This window comes from Hemibagrus wyckioides, linkage group LG13 (assembly GCF_019097595.1).
Source record: "Hemibagrus wyckioides isolate EC202008001 linkage group LG13, SWU_Hwy_1.0, whole genome shotgun sequence".
Lineage (NCBI taxonomy): Eukaryota > Metazoa > Chordata > Actinopteri > Siluriformes > Bagridae > Hemibagrus > Hemibagrus wyckioides.
In genome coordinates this window covers 18,589,637-18,604,176 of record NC_080722.1, presented here as the reverse complement: position 1 = coordinate 18,604,176, position 14,540 = coordinate 18,589,637, and the positions used below count along the sequence as shown (strand labels likewise).

The following is a 14,540-nucleotide window of genomic DNA, read 5'->3' as shown; positions in this document are numbered from 1 at the left end:
CATGGAGCGGAATGCTTTTCTGTATCATAAAAATTGAATCAATAAGAATAAAAGAGAAAATAAATGAGATGATAGATCAGAATTGCATTTCCTGATATCTTTGTTAAACAACTTAGAACATGAGTTCAATCTTCAATAAAGATTACTGAAAGCCCAAGCCGTGATACTACCACCACCGTGCTTCACAAAAAGCCCAAGCCGTGATACTACCACCACCGTGCTTCACAGAAAGCCCAAGCCATGACACTACCACCACTGTGCTTCACAGATAAGCTTGTATATTTTGGATCATAAACAGATCCATTCTTTCTCTGCACTTTGGCTTTTCTATCGCTTTTGGTAGAGGTTAAAACTGGTTTCAATACTTTTTGTAGCATCTCTGTATCTCTTTGTGAATTGCATATATTTCTGCCCTTCACTCTGCCCTGTGGCGGTTGTTCTTGATGTCACTGCCTGTTGTTTTTGAGATTTTCTTCACAGCTCTTACACAGTTTCTGTCATAAACTGCTGTTGTTTTCCTCAGTCAACGGAATGTTCAGTGCCTGGTTGTTAGCACACTGGTGGTCTTTCTTTTTCAGGATATTCCATATTTGTGCCGTGGCCCCGATTGCTTTTCCTTTCCTCATTTTCTCAGAGGCTTGCTTTCCTCCCACTTTCTTTTCATGCTGTTTTGTTTTGTTTTGTTTTAGGTTTGCTTCAACAAACTGTCTTCTACAGTATTATGACATGTTCAATTGACCAGGACACATCCGGGCAACAAGAAACACCTGTTAGTCTCATGCTCCAGTATTTTTGAACAATCGAATCATTGATGGGTTCAATGAAAATGTGCCATGTTCTAAGTTGTTGTGAAAACGAAAGATTACAGGAATAAAGAATTACCCGAAAAGGGATAAATAAAGTATTTCTGATTTCTGAAATCTGGAATTCTGATCTATATTCAAAATAAAAGACTTTCCAGTACTTTTGAAGGAATTTCTAAAAAATGTTACAGGGAGGGGTAGCATGGTGGCTTAGTGGTTAGTATTGTTGCTTCACAGCAAGAAGGTCCTGGGTTTGAATCCTGGGTTCGAACAGGCAGTGTGTGCTGGGATAGACTCCAATAGATCCCCGTGACCCTAATTAGGAATGGATGGATGTTACAGGGATTTGAGGTGTGTATTTACACTGAAGATAGCTGACCGTTAAACCATACACAGATTATCTCCATTCAGCTAATTATATGACTTCTGATGGCACCAGGACTAATTCAGCAGATTTACTTCACAGGTTAAATTATTTTTGCAGACTATATTGTTTCCACTCAATTTCGAAATTATTTCTCTATATTATAACTGTATATCCAACTATGTCTATATGAGTTGTGAACAAATTCAAGAGAGTAGTGAGTACTCATGTAAACATTTCCAGCTCTTATCTAAGCTTTATCCTGATCTGGGTCTTTACTGGGAACACTGGGTGCTCGTGCCCTTGTGCCTTGGGAATTGGTTTAGTGTCATTTTGGAAGAGACAGGATGAAACTCTCATCAGGATAGAAATGTTTAATCACAGAGTAAAGGTGATCAGTCAGAATAACTGCATTAATGAATGCAGTGACCTTTAAGTGGACACAAACCATGCTAGCAAAAAAAAAAAAAAAAGAGAAAAGAAATAAACCAGCATAACAGAGCCACAGTTTCTTCTTTTGTCATTAGACAAGGTCTCCATATGCTCTGATAACGTTAAAAATAATATCCGGGTTAATTCCGTGTCACTAATTACACCGGTATTGGTTTAGATAAGTGCGTCCTAAACGTCCGTACTAAGTAGTATGCATAGTAAGCTCCGTTGGAATCAACCGTCTGTCGATACTCCTTAGTACGGAAGTATGCTCTGATACACCTCCAGCGAATCAGCCTTGTCCCGCCTTCCTTTTCCAACACTCGTGTTTTGATTGGTCGGTGATGTGTTTGGCCACGCCCCAGGCCACGTCGCGCTGCTCTCGCCATCTTTCAACTGGGGAGTGCAGGAAGCGCTGAGGAGCCCGTGTCTTTATAGCAGCTTTTGGTGTTGTGTTTGAGTTACAGCCGATTTAATATCCTTTTTTTCCTTCGCTTTTCCTCTCTCTCTCTCTCTCTCTCTCTCTCTCTCTCTCTCTCTCTCTCTCTCTGCGGACGGAATCATGAATATTTTTAGACTCACCGGGGATCTCTCGCATTTAGCTGCTATCATCATCCTGCTGCTGAAAATATGGAAGAGCAGGTCCTGTGCAGGTGAGTTGTGTGTCCTTACAAGTTCTCCTTCAGTGCAACGCAAAGAGCAACAGTGTGTGTGTGTGTGTGTGTGTGTGTGTGTGTGTCTGTGTGTGTGTGTGTGTGTGTGACATGTTGAAGAGTCCTGTCTGATTTAAAGCTTGTCATTACACTGGATTGTACAGGCCGCAGCTACACGTACACACACTCTCACTTACACTCATACACACACACACACTCTCTCACTCATACACACACACACTCTCTCACTCATATACACACACACTCTCACTTAGACTCATACACACACACACACTCTCTCACTCATACACACACACACTCTCTCACTCATATACACACACACTCTCACATACACTCATACACACACTCACATACACTCATACACACACTCTCTCTCACTCATACACACACTCTCTCTCACTCATACACACACTCTCACTTAGACTCATACACACACACACTCACATACACTCATACACACACTCTCTCTCACTCATACACACACTCTCTCTCACTCATACACACACTCTCATACACACACTCTCACTTAGACTCATACACACACTCTCTCTCACTCACACACACACACACACACTCATATACACACACTCACATACTCACATACACACACACACACACTCATACACACACACACACACACACACACACTCATACACACACTCACACACACACACTCACATACACTCATACACACACTCTCATACACTCATACACACACTCTCACTTACACTCATACACACACTCTCACTTACACTCATACACACTCATACACACACTCTCTCACTCATACACACACTCTCTCACTCATACACACACACTCATACACACACACTCACATACACTCATACACACACTCACACACTCATACACACACTCTCTCTCACTCATACACACACACACACTCATACACACACTCACATACACTCATACACACACTCTCTCTCACTCACACACACACACACACACACACACACACACACACACACACATACACTCATACACACACTCTCACTTACACTCATACACACACTCTCTCTCACTCATACACACACTCTTCTCTATGTACACACACTCTTCTCTATGTACACACACACTCTTCTCTACGTACACACACACTCATACACACGCTCTCACTTACACTCATACACACACTCATACACACACTCACTTACACTCATACACACACTCATACACACACTCACTTACACTCATACACACACTCATACACACACTCACTTACACTCATACACACACTCATACACACACTCTCACTTACACTCATACACACACTCATACACACACTCTCTCACTCATACACACACTCTTCTCTATGTACACACACTCACTCATACACACTCTTCTATACATGCACACACTTTCTCACTCCTTACACACACTTTCTCACACACTCTCTAACACTCATGCATACACATTCTCTTATACTCATGCACACACTCTTCTATACATACACACACTCATACACACACACTATCTCACACTCATACACACATATATAGTCATTTAGCTGTGTGTGAATCTGCTTAGTTAGCCGTTTCCTTACACTTTCTCTCACTGACAGCTCACTAACTGTAGACAATATCCTCTGACCGAATCCTACTTCAACTAACACACATCCCTGATGCCATTTCACACGTTACATCAGTGTATTATGCACATTTTAAGCTCACACCTAACAGTGAGGAAGACGTTTTGTGTCCCTGATCTTTCACAGCAAACTGCAGCTCCCTTCCGTCTCCTAATCCTCTCATATCATCAGGACAATACGTGTTTTTATAATGCTCTGTCTGTTATTTTGCTTTGTTCTGTTTTGTTTCGTATGCATGCTGACATCCGAATGCAAATTCATTCATTCCCTGATCAGTGTTGAGCTTTGGGAGTTGTGTGTATCCTGTGACGTGGCAGGATGTGATACTGAGCACACAGGAGTCACACCACAGGAGTTTTCTTTTTTCTTTAATACATTTGTTTGTCAGTGTTATTCACTGTCTGTCTTTCTTACAGCACTGTAAATTATTATTATTATTATTATCATTGCTATTATTACTATAATTATTACTTACTATCTCTTATACCACATTATTTATCTCTTATACCTTTAAATTTCTAGTCTTTTTTGTTATATTCTAGCAATTAGTATTTTTTTATTTTTTTATTTATTCATTCATTCATTCATTCATTCATTCATTCATTCATAGTTTTTTTTAATTGATTACCTTATTACCTATGCTTGTGGATACTGCTAGAAGTTCCCATTGTAAATTTCCCATTGGGATGAATAAAGTATCTATCTCTCTCTCTCTCTCTCTCTCTCTATTATTTTCAGCATTTTTTCTGAACAGGGTTTCCTTTTTCATTTCTTTCTAAGCGCCAAGTAGGTTTTATTTCCCTGAGTAGTTTGCTAAAGATTAATACTATAGAGTGTGGATGGAGAATAATTACTATACACAACCTCACATTTATATTTGCAGTGTTTTGGCAGACACGCTTATCTCGAGAGACTTCCATAAGAGGTTTATAAGCGGTCTCCTCGAAAACCGTCCTCATGCTCGTGAGAAGAGATCTAAGAGTGCTGGAACTTTGCCCGGAACTTTCTGCCGGATTTTGCAGCTGGTGTAAATGTAATGTTTTGCAGCTACTTGTAACGTGAGGAGCACCATGAGAGGCCGATTCTGACCAAACAGAGTCGAGAACGATGTTCTGACAATGTCCGAAATCTTTTGCCTAGTATCTCAGAGAGTGAGCGATGCACTCGTCTAAAACCGACCGATACGATGACCATTATAATGAACAAAAAGATCTCAGATGATGCTCACTAGATGGCTCCGAATACGGTAGCAGCAATGCCAAAAATCCGAACCAAACATTCTGCTACAAAAAGAAAAAATATTCGTATTACAATCTCAGTCTCACTGATTCAAGATGAAAGTCATTTTCTTGAATTGCAAGGCTATCATTAGAGGATCTTCCTCATGTAATTCGTCATGAAGAGCCTGTTATAGAGTTTGAGGGAAATTTTCGTCAAGTCAAATATCCTTTTCTGTCATAATAACGAGAACTATAATGCATTCCTGATTATATCCGTCTACGATGAGAGGCATCGTAGACGGATATAATCAGGAATGCATTATAGTTCTCGTAGAAATGAGGAGACGTTGATTCGGCATTGTTTATTGATGTTTTATTATAACGCTGTTGTTATTGTGCGTGTTAGCGGATGCGCCAGCTACGTTCACACAACCACCATTCGCTGTACTACAAGGTCGTCACTAGGTGATCCTACGACTGGTTGCCATAGTAATAACATTTCTTATTAGCTGGCTAGCTGAACTAGAATACAATGACAAATTGACGCCGAAATGGAACATTCTGGAGAGAGTTGGCGTGTGTATATGTGTATGTGTATATATATATATATATATATATATATATATATATATATATATATTTATATATTATATATAATGAAGGAGAAGTGGCGTGTGAGTTTTGCCACGGATCATGCCGCTGCACCCTCACACTCTCTCTCCATATTTGCATGAAGTTAAAATGGACATTTCGGTCACCAACGGTTACCGTCACACAGCCATCCAGCTCTCGGTGAAAACGAACGATCTCTGGTCACTTTGTCGCTGTCAGTCCGTATGTGTGTGTGAACGCAGCATTAGGTTTTAATTTCAGTTTATTTGAAGTGACGCTGCAAGGTCAAAGAAAATTTAAGGTCAAAGATTTTTTCGAATGAAGATGAAGAGGTGAAGTTGTTGGACAAACCAAGACTGTAAAGTTGTTTGTTTTGGGTTAAATGGGTCACATGGCTAAAAAATACATCATAGTTTTTGAATATCTCCCTCCACTCTACAACACTAAAACAGTGTGTATTTGTTTTGGGGGGTTTTTCCTACCATTTTAGTGTGGATGGAAAGAAAAAAGGTTTCGGATTTATCCAGATGCCTTTAAAATGAAACCAATGGATTGTCTTTGCTTATCTTTCAGGTATATCTGGGAAAAGCCAGGTTCTGTTTGCATTGGTTTTCACAACACGCTACTTGGACCTTCTGACCTCGTTTATCTCGCTGTACAACACTACCATGAAGGTGAGCTGAGTGTCTCAGGCAGCACGTAATCTGCACACACTGCTGCAACGTTAGGAAACGTTCACACAGTCCCTTAAACCCTGACTGCTCCCCCCCCCCCAGTATAACAAGTTCACTTTCTCATATCGCTGTTCCAGGTTATCTACATTGGATGTTCGTATGCCACAGTGTACCTGATCTATGCCAAGTTCAAAGCCACCTATGATGGAAACCATGACACTTTCAGGGCGGAGTTCCTGGTCGTTCCTGTGGGTGGTCTCGCTTTTCTCGTCAACCACGATTTCACTCCTCTGGAGGTAAGATAAGCTACTGTTCAGAAGATGTTTGTATGCTCTTTTCCTCGTCTCAAACAGAGCTCTAGTTCAGTAGTCAGGGCACTGGTCAGGGAGACGGGCATTTTAATTCCAAAATCCTTCCAGTGTGATGGAATTCCCACAAAAACAGACAGTGAGGGTGAGAGAGAGAGACAGTGAGGGTGAGAGAGTGTGTGTGTGTGAGAGAGAGAGAGAGAGAGAGACAGACACTGAGTGTGTGAGAGAGCGAGATTGAGAGACAGTGATAGTGAGACACTGATAGTGTGTGTGAGAGAGAGAGAGACACTGATAGTGTGTTTGTGTGTGAGAGAGACACTGACAGTGTGTGTGTGTGAGAGAGAGAGAGAGAGAGACAGACACTGAGTGTGTGAGAGAGCGAGATTGAGAGACAGTGATAGTGAGAGAGACACTGATAGTGTGTGTCAGTGAGAGAGACACTGATAGTGTGTGTGAGAGAGAGAGACACTGATAGTGTGTGTGAGAGAGAGAGACACTGATAGTGTGTTTGTGTGTGAGAGAGACACTGACAGTGTGTGTGTGTGTGTGAGAGAGAGAGGGAGAGAGACACTGATGGTGTGTGTGTGAGAGAGAGAAAGAGAGACACTGATAGTGAGAGAGAGAGGGAGAGAGACACTGAAAGTGTGTGTGAGAGAGAGAAAGAGAGACACTGATAGTGTGTGTGAGAGAGAGAGACACTGATAGTGTGTGTGAGAGAGAGACACTGATAGTGTGTGTGAGAGAGAGAGACTGATAGTGTGTGTGAGAGAGAGACACTGATAGTGTGTGTGAGAGAGAGAGACTGATAGTGTGTGTGAGAGAGAGACACTGATAGTGTGTGTGAGAGAGAGACACTGATAGTGTGTGTGAGAGAGACACTGATAGTGTGTGTGAGAGAGAGAGACACTGATAGTGTGTGTGAGAGAGAGAGACACTGATAGTGTGTGAGAGAGAGACACTGATAGTGTGTGTGAGAGAGAGACACTGATAGTGTGTGTGAGAGAGAGACACTGATAGTGTGTGTGAGAGAGAGACACTGATAGTGTGTGAGAGAGAGACACTGATAGTGTGTGAGAGAGAGACACTGATAGTGTGTGAGAGAGAGACACTGATAGTGTGTGAGAGAGAGACACTGATAGTGTGTGAGAGACACTGAGTGTGTGAGAGAGAGACACTGATAGTGTGTGAGAGAGAGAGACACTGATAGTGTGTGAGAGAGAGAGACACTGATAGTGTGTGAGAGAGAGAGACACTGATAGTGTGTGAGAGAGAGAGACACTGATAGTGTGTGAGAGAGAGAGACACTGATAGTGTGTGAGAGAGAGAGACACTGATAGTGTGTGAGAGAGAGAGACACTGATAGTGTGTGAGAGAGAGAGACACTGATAGTGTGTGAGAGAGAGAGAGACACTGATAGTGTGTGTGAGAGAGAGAGAGACACTGATAGTGTGTGTGAGAGAGAGAGAGACACTGATAGTGTGTGTGTGAGAGAGAGACACTGATAGTGTGTGTCTGTGAGAGAGAGACACTGATAGTGTGTGTGTGAGAGAGAGAGACACTGATAGTGTGTGTGTGAGAGAGAGAGAGACACATAGTGTGTGTCTGTGAGAGAGAGAGACACTGATAGTGTGTGTGTGAGAGAGAGAGACACTGATAGTGTGTGTGTGTGAGAGAGAGACACTGAGTGTGTGTGTGAGAGAGAGAGACACTGATAGTGTGTGTGTGAGAGAGAGAGAGACACTGATAGTGTGTGTGTGAGAGAGAGAGAGACACATAGTGTGTGTCTGTGAGAGAGAGACACATAGTGTGTGTCTGTGAGAGAGAGAGACACTGATAGTGTGTGTGAGAGAGAGAGACTGATAGTGTGTGTGAGAGAGAGAGACTGATAGTGTGTGTGAGAGAGAGACACTGATAGTGTGTGTGAGAGAGAGAGACTGATAGTGTGTGTGTGAGAGAGAGAAAGAGAGACACTGATAGTGAGAGATAGAGAGACACTGATAGTGAGAGAGAGAGAGACACTGATAGTGTGTGTGTGTGAGAGAGATAGAGAGATCATTACTAGGTCACATGACCAGACTGTGTGTATGGACTGTATCTGTGAAAGGAACTGTAACACACTGTACACCTCCATCTGAACACCACACATCCTTTTAGACATTTTCATTCTGCTTCTCAGACTTGCTCAGTGTTTGAGATTTCACACCGTTTCCTGGAGTATTTTTATACTGATAGAAAAAAAAAGCTCAAAATCTCTCCAGCAACAGGATATAATGGAACCACTTGAGTCTCTAGCTGCCAGATATTAGTCTATTCACAGACTTGTATCTTCAGACAGGACTAAAATCCCCTGGGGACTCCAGAAATAAACTCTTTCCATGCAAAACTGAATAAGATTCAAGATTTCTGTTAGTCATGTACTCTATCTATTATATGTTCTGCAGCGAAATAAGTACCTGGTCTTCTACCCCTCCTAAGATTTTGAATATCCATACAGAGTAACTCTGTTTCCAGTACAAAGGTGGGAAATCGACTTAAGGGACATTTTCAGGGAGTTGTAGGACTGTCACTTTTTCGAAAAATCAAGTTTGAATGAATTTCAATAGTCACTCGGTCAAATGTATTCGAATGCCCCTCGGATATCGTGACACAAACGTAAGTTAAGTAGCCTTTATTTGTCATATATACATTACTGCACAGTGAAATTCTTTCTTAGAATATCCCATCATTGAAGGGTTGAGGTCAGAGCGCAGGGTCAGCCATGATGCAGCGCCCCTGGAGTGAGGGGGGGTTGGGGGCCTTGCTCAAGGGCTCCATGGTGGCTGTGCTGGGGCTTGAACCCCGATCAACAGTCCAAAGCTTTAGCCACTTGAGCTACCACCACCACAACAACGTCACCCAATATACCTGACGCTGTTTCGCTCGTCTCTGCCTCTGTCTGAGTTTCTGCTGCCTTTATGCAGCATTATCTTTGACTATAACTGCCATCTACGGTGTAGAACCCAAAAAACCTCCACACAATGCTTTATAGATGATTTGGGGTCGTAATTGTCCGCTCAGGGTTTCTGTTATGTACCATTTACCTAATTTGCTGATAGATCATTCAAAAGTTTTAGGACGCCCCCTGCTGGATCGAACCCCTGGGGTTCGAATATCGGTTATAAAGTGAGAGCCCTAAACAGTATAAAGAAATGAATTATTTTATCGCCTCAAGTCTGATATAAAATGAGTCTGGTTTTCAGTCTTGGGATGACGTTACACGGAATTTTAGTGGTCGAAGATAGATTTTAGATGCTTAGGAACAAGCACTTGGGGCGTAGAAATGGGGTTGATATCAGCATTTACTTTAAAGATATCCCATCATTGGAGGGTTGGGGTCACTCTGACAACCAAATAGTTCTCATATATAAGGAAGTGTAACGTGATGAGCACCACGAGAGGCCGATTCTGACCAAAGGCAGTCGAAGACGACGTTCTGAAAATGTCCGAAATTTTTTGCCCAGTTTTTTGGGACCCATATGAAGAGGATTATAATGAACATGTATATTGGATGAGGCAAAACTCACTAGACAGCTACAAATACACTAGCAGCAATGCCAAAATCTGAACTAAATATTCTACTGCAAAGAGAAAAAGATTCTTATTACAAGCGTTCAATCTCACTATGAAATATTCCCTGATTTCTGCACAAGTATGTCTCACTGATTTGGATGGAAGTCATTTTCTTGAATTGCACGACTCTCATTAGAGGATCTTTATCATTTAATTAAAAAGGGGAAATCTTGTACAGTTTATACCGATATTTTCTATAAATAAATTACTCCTAGTAGACTCCTAAAAATAGAAATACTTGGAAAAACAACAAATTTCTAAAGCCCCAAGTGTCTGGAGTGACAAGACAAAGAAATTCAATGCTGAACATGATGCAACAAAAACAGGCAGAAACTACTTTTTTGGTCTCTGATTAAAAAACTTATAAATAGGATGAATAAAAATAATAGGTGAGGTATAGAATATGAGTAAGGCCTTATGAGGAGAAGCTGATCAGAGTTTGCTAAAACAGGATTTAACCTCGATTTTCAGTGACGGCTCTTCTGTTTTTTTTTCTTTCTTCCTGTTCTTCTGTAGATCCTGTGGACCTTCTCTATCTACTTGGAGTCTGTGGCCATCCTTCCTCAGCTCTTTATGATCAGTAAGACCGGCGAAGCTGAGACCATCACCACACACTATCTGTTCTTCCTGGGCCTCTATCGTGCCCTTTATCTCATCAACTGGGTGTGGCGCTTCTACTTCGAAGGCTTCTTCGACATGATCGCCATCGTGGCAGGCGTGGTGCAGACCATCCTTTACTGCGATTTCTTCTATCTCTATGTAACAAAAGGTAAGAGACTGGAGTCTCAGAAAAAAACGCATGCTGAGGTATTACACTGAATTTCTGTCAGTGCGATCAGAGCTGTGGAGTTTATAATGTGTGTCAAATGTTTGAATTGGAAATGTTAATAAGCAGAGAGAGACAGACAGTGAGTAAGAGAGAGAGACAGTGAGTGAGTGAGTGAATGCATGACAGACAGACAGAGAGAGAGAGAGACAGACTGACAGACAGAGAGAGAGAGAGAGAGACAGAGTGAGAGAGAGAGAGACAGAGACTGAGTGAGAGAGACAGACAGACAGACAGTATATGAGTGTAAAAAAAGACAGACAGACAGTGAGTGAGAGAGCGAGACATACAGTGAGTGAGGGAGACAGACAGTGAATGACGGACAGACAGACAGTGAATGAGTGTGAAAGAGAGACAGACAGACAGAGTGAGAGAGAGAAACAGAGTCCAAGAGACAGTGAGTAAGAGAGAGACAGACAGTGAGTGAGGGCGTGAGTAAGAGGGAGACAGACAGACAGACAGTGAGTGGAAGAGAGACAGTGTGAGAGAGCAACAGACAGACAGACTGTTAGTGGGAGAGAGAGACAGACAGACAGTTAGTGGGAGAGAGAGAGACAGACAGACAGACAGTTAGTGAGAGAAAGAGACAGACAGACAGTTAGTGAGAGAAAGAGACAGACAGACAGTGAGTGAGAGAGAGAGAGTGAGAGAGAGACAGACAATGAGTGAGTGAGAGAGAGACAGACAGAGTTAGTGAGAGAGAGAGACAGACAATGAGTGAGTGAGAGAGAGACAGACAGTTAGAGAGAGACAGACAGACAGAGAGAGAGAGGCATGATGAATATTGTCATTTTCCGAGGCTATAATCCGTCTGTCTTGCTGTTCTCAGTGCTGAAAGGGAAGAAGCTGAGTTTGCCTGCTTAAGCGAGTGACAGAGACAGAGCTTTAGCGGTCGTGTGCAGAAGCGCAGGACACACAGCGCTGACCTCACGCTCGTGTTAAGACGCCCGGAGGAGTGCAACACGGATCTGTTATTTCCCTCAACCCCCCGAGCAGCTCTGGGACAGTTCTGGATTCAAACTGTGGTAATCACACAGCTCCTCCTCCAGTCTCCACCTTTTACACCCTTTTTTTATTACTTACTCAGATAAAAGAAAAGAAAAGATCACTTCAATTTGGCTCGAGTATAAAACGCTGTTAAAAAAAACTAATCACATGTATGAGTATGTGACGGTCGATGGGATTATTCTTCTGCGGGTTTTGTTTTTGTGAAATTCGAGTGAATGTACCATATTTTCTAGAGCGTAAGACGTGACATTTTAAGGTGTCACTCTTTAATCAGTTTTTGGGGATTGTTGCGGCCAAAATCACGATACAAAATGGGAAATCTACTTGAGTTGATATCGATTCGGCCCGGAGAGACGGTTTAAAAGGTGCTAATATGCGGTTTTAAGGTAGGTGTGTAAGCTCAGTAGTTACAGGAAGATGAAATCATCAGTTCAGTCGTCGTCATGCTGGTAAACAAAAATATTGTTGTCATGGTGATCACAATTTTCTGCAATCATCTCGGAGAAACGAACGTGCCCCAGCGCCGTAGATGGTCAGCAAGGAGCTCCAGCATTTACAGAAGGGTCAAGCCGTGCGTGCAGACGCGTCCGCTTCGGACCCGACACAAGGATTTACGATGTAGAAGTGCAGCACATGCATCAGCTCAGGAAACAACACCGCAACACACAAACATCCAACCCTAAAATGCAGATTTAAAGATTCTATGACGTCGACATGGTACATAAACATGATTTACGCTCTCATTTGACTGGTAGGGTTTTCTGGAAAATATGGTACATTTATTTATCGAAGCTGCGAAGTTGATTCGGTTGGATTAATTACTCTGTGGCAAAATTGATTGAATTATGTGTTATTTTTTCATTTTTATTTTTTCTTATTTTCTTTTAAACTCAAAGTACATTTCTCAGTGTAGAGGGTTACCTTTTATTATTTTTTTATTTAATTTTTTTTTTTTTTTTTTTTTAAATTTTAAACAAGAATAAAAAAACGCACCTTTTTTTAAGTGTTTTCCTGAACTATAAATTATAAATAATCGATTCTGTAGCAATGTGAACGAGCGAAGGTTTGATATCGGTCCCGTGATTCCTATACGCATCAGCTTGCAGTATTGACACACTGCCTTTATATGTCTTATTTAAAATGAATTATTCGATTCATCGGCCATTTTATTTACTCGAATAACGCGTTCGGATTTTTATTCGCTTTCCCTCGTCTGATTACGAACGATCTGATCTGATCTGATCTGAGCTGATTGCATCTTATCCGGTCATTCTAAAAAATATATAAATTGTTTATCAAGAATTTATTTTATAATTGTTTATCAAATTTATCAAGAAATTATAGAATGTAACGGAGGAATTTGCTGTTTTTTAATGCATCGATATTATTTTTTTTTTATCAGCTTGACCCACAGAGCTGTAAAGCATGATTTGTATATTGAGTTTTCTTCATATAAAAAGTCTTATTTGTCATTTCCGAGGGAAGGGGATTGTCGCAAATTGGGTTAAAAGAGTTTTACTGAGTGGTGTTTCCATCTGTTTTTCACTTAATTTCTGATTTCTGATTGTTATTATTATTATTTTTAAATTAACCTTCACGACATCCATCTCAAATAAAGATCGTTTGAGAAACGCTGTTTGCGGTGTTTTTTTGTTGAAATAAATCTTTCATGCGTTCATCCATCCATCCATCCATTGTCTAGACCCGCTTTATTCCTAATTAGGGTCATGGGGATCTGCTGGAGCCTATCCCAGCACACATTGGGCAAAAGGCAGGGGTACACCCTGGACAGGTCTCCAGTCCATCACAGGGCCACACATATAGACAGACAACCACACACACTCACACTCACTCCTATGGGCAATTTAGAATTACCAATCAATCTAATGTACATGTTTTTGGGCTGTGGGAGGAAACCGGAGTACCCGGAGTAAACCCACACAAACTCTACACAGAAAAGCAACTGCCTGTTCGAACCCGGGATTTGAACCCAGGACCTTCTTGCTGTGAGGCAACAGTGACTAAGCCACTAAGCCCCTTCATGCGTTCATTTAAATAAAAACTCCCAAGAATGTTCAGCATGTACTGTACTTCCTGTTCCACAGATGACGTACCAGTGTTATGTGGGAGTGTGTGTTCAAGGCTGGGTTTTTCTTCTTGTCCTGAATTGATGTGACATTCAAAGCAGAGCACCAGGAAGATGTTTTGGGATAAACCCTTAAATAACTAAAGCACAGAAGGAATGCAAAGCAGCTGAAATGAAAGTCTGTCTCTTAATACTGTTGCCTACGGATAGATTTTATTTTCACTTGTATGTAATAACATGATTTTTTTTTTTAGAATGCTGAAAAATTGCCATCACTGTGTTTAATGATTGATGGACAGAAAGACTATATGACCG

At 41.4% G+C, this 14,540-nt stretch overlaps 1 protein-coding gene across 1 annotated transcript; it reads left to right on the top strand.

Moving 5' to 3' along the window:
- Positions 1-2,008: 2,008 nt before the first annotated feature.
- kdelr2b (KDEL endoplasmic reticulum protein retention receptor 2b) lies at positions 2,009-13,771 on the top strand. Its single transcript, XM_058406385.1, has 5 exons — positions 2,009-2,252; positions 6,285-6,385; positions 6,523-6,681; positions 10,822-11,074; positions 11,961-13,771. Exons 1-5 carry the CDS (start codon positions 2,162-2,164, stop codon positions 11,993-11,995), a joined length of 639 nt encoding a protein of 212 aa, XP_058262368.1. The 5' UTR covers positions 2,009-2,161; the 3' UTR covers positions 11,996-13,771.
- Positions 13,772-14,540: the final 769 nt, after the last annotated feature.

Bases quoted from the DNA above. Each gene is read 5' to 3' on its own strand.
- kdelr2b (XM_058406385.1), top strand. From the start codon at position 2,162: ATGAATATTTTTAGACTCACCGGGGATCTCTCGCATTTAGCTGCTATC. The intron at 6,386-6,522 runs GTGAGCTGAGTG...TCGCTGTTCCAG, and splicing joins TGTACAACACTACCATGAAG to GTTATCTACATTGGATGTTC. The intron at 11,075-11,960 runs GTAAGAGACTGG...TGCTGTTCTCAG, and splicing joins CTATCTCTATGTAACAAAAG to TGCTGAAAGGGAAGAAGCTG.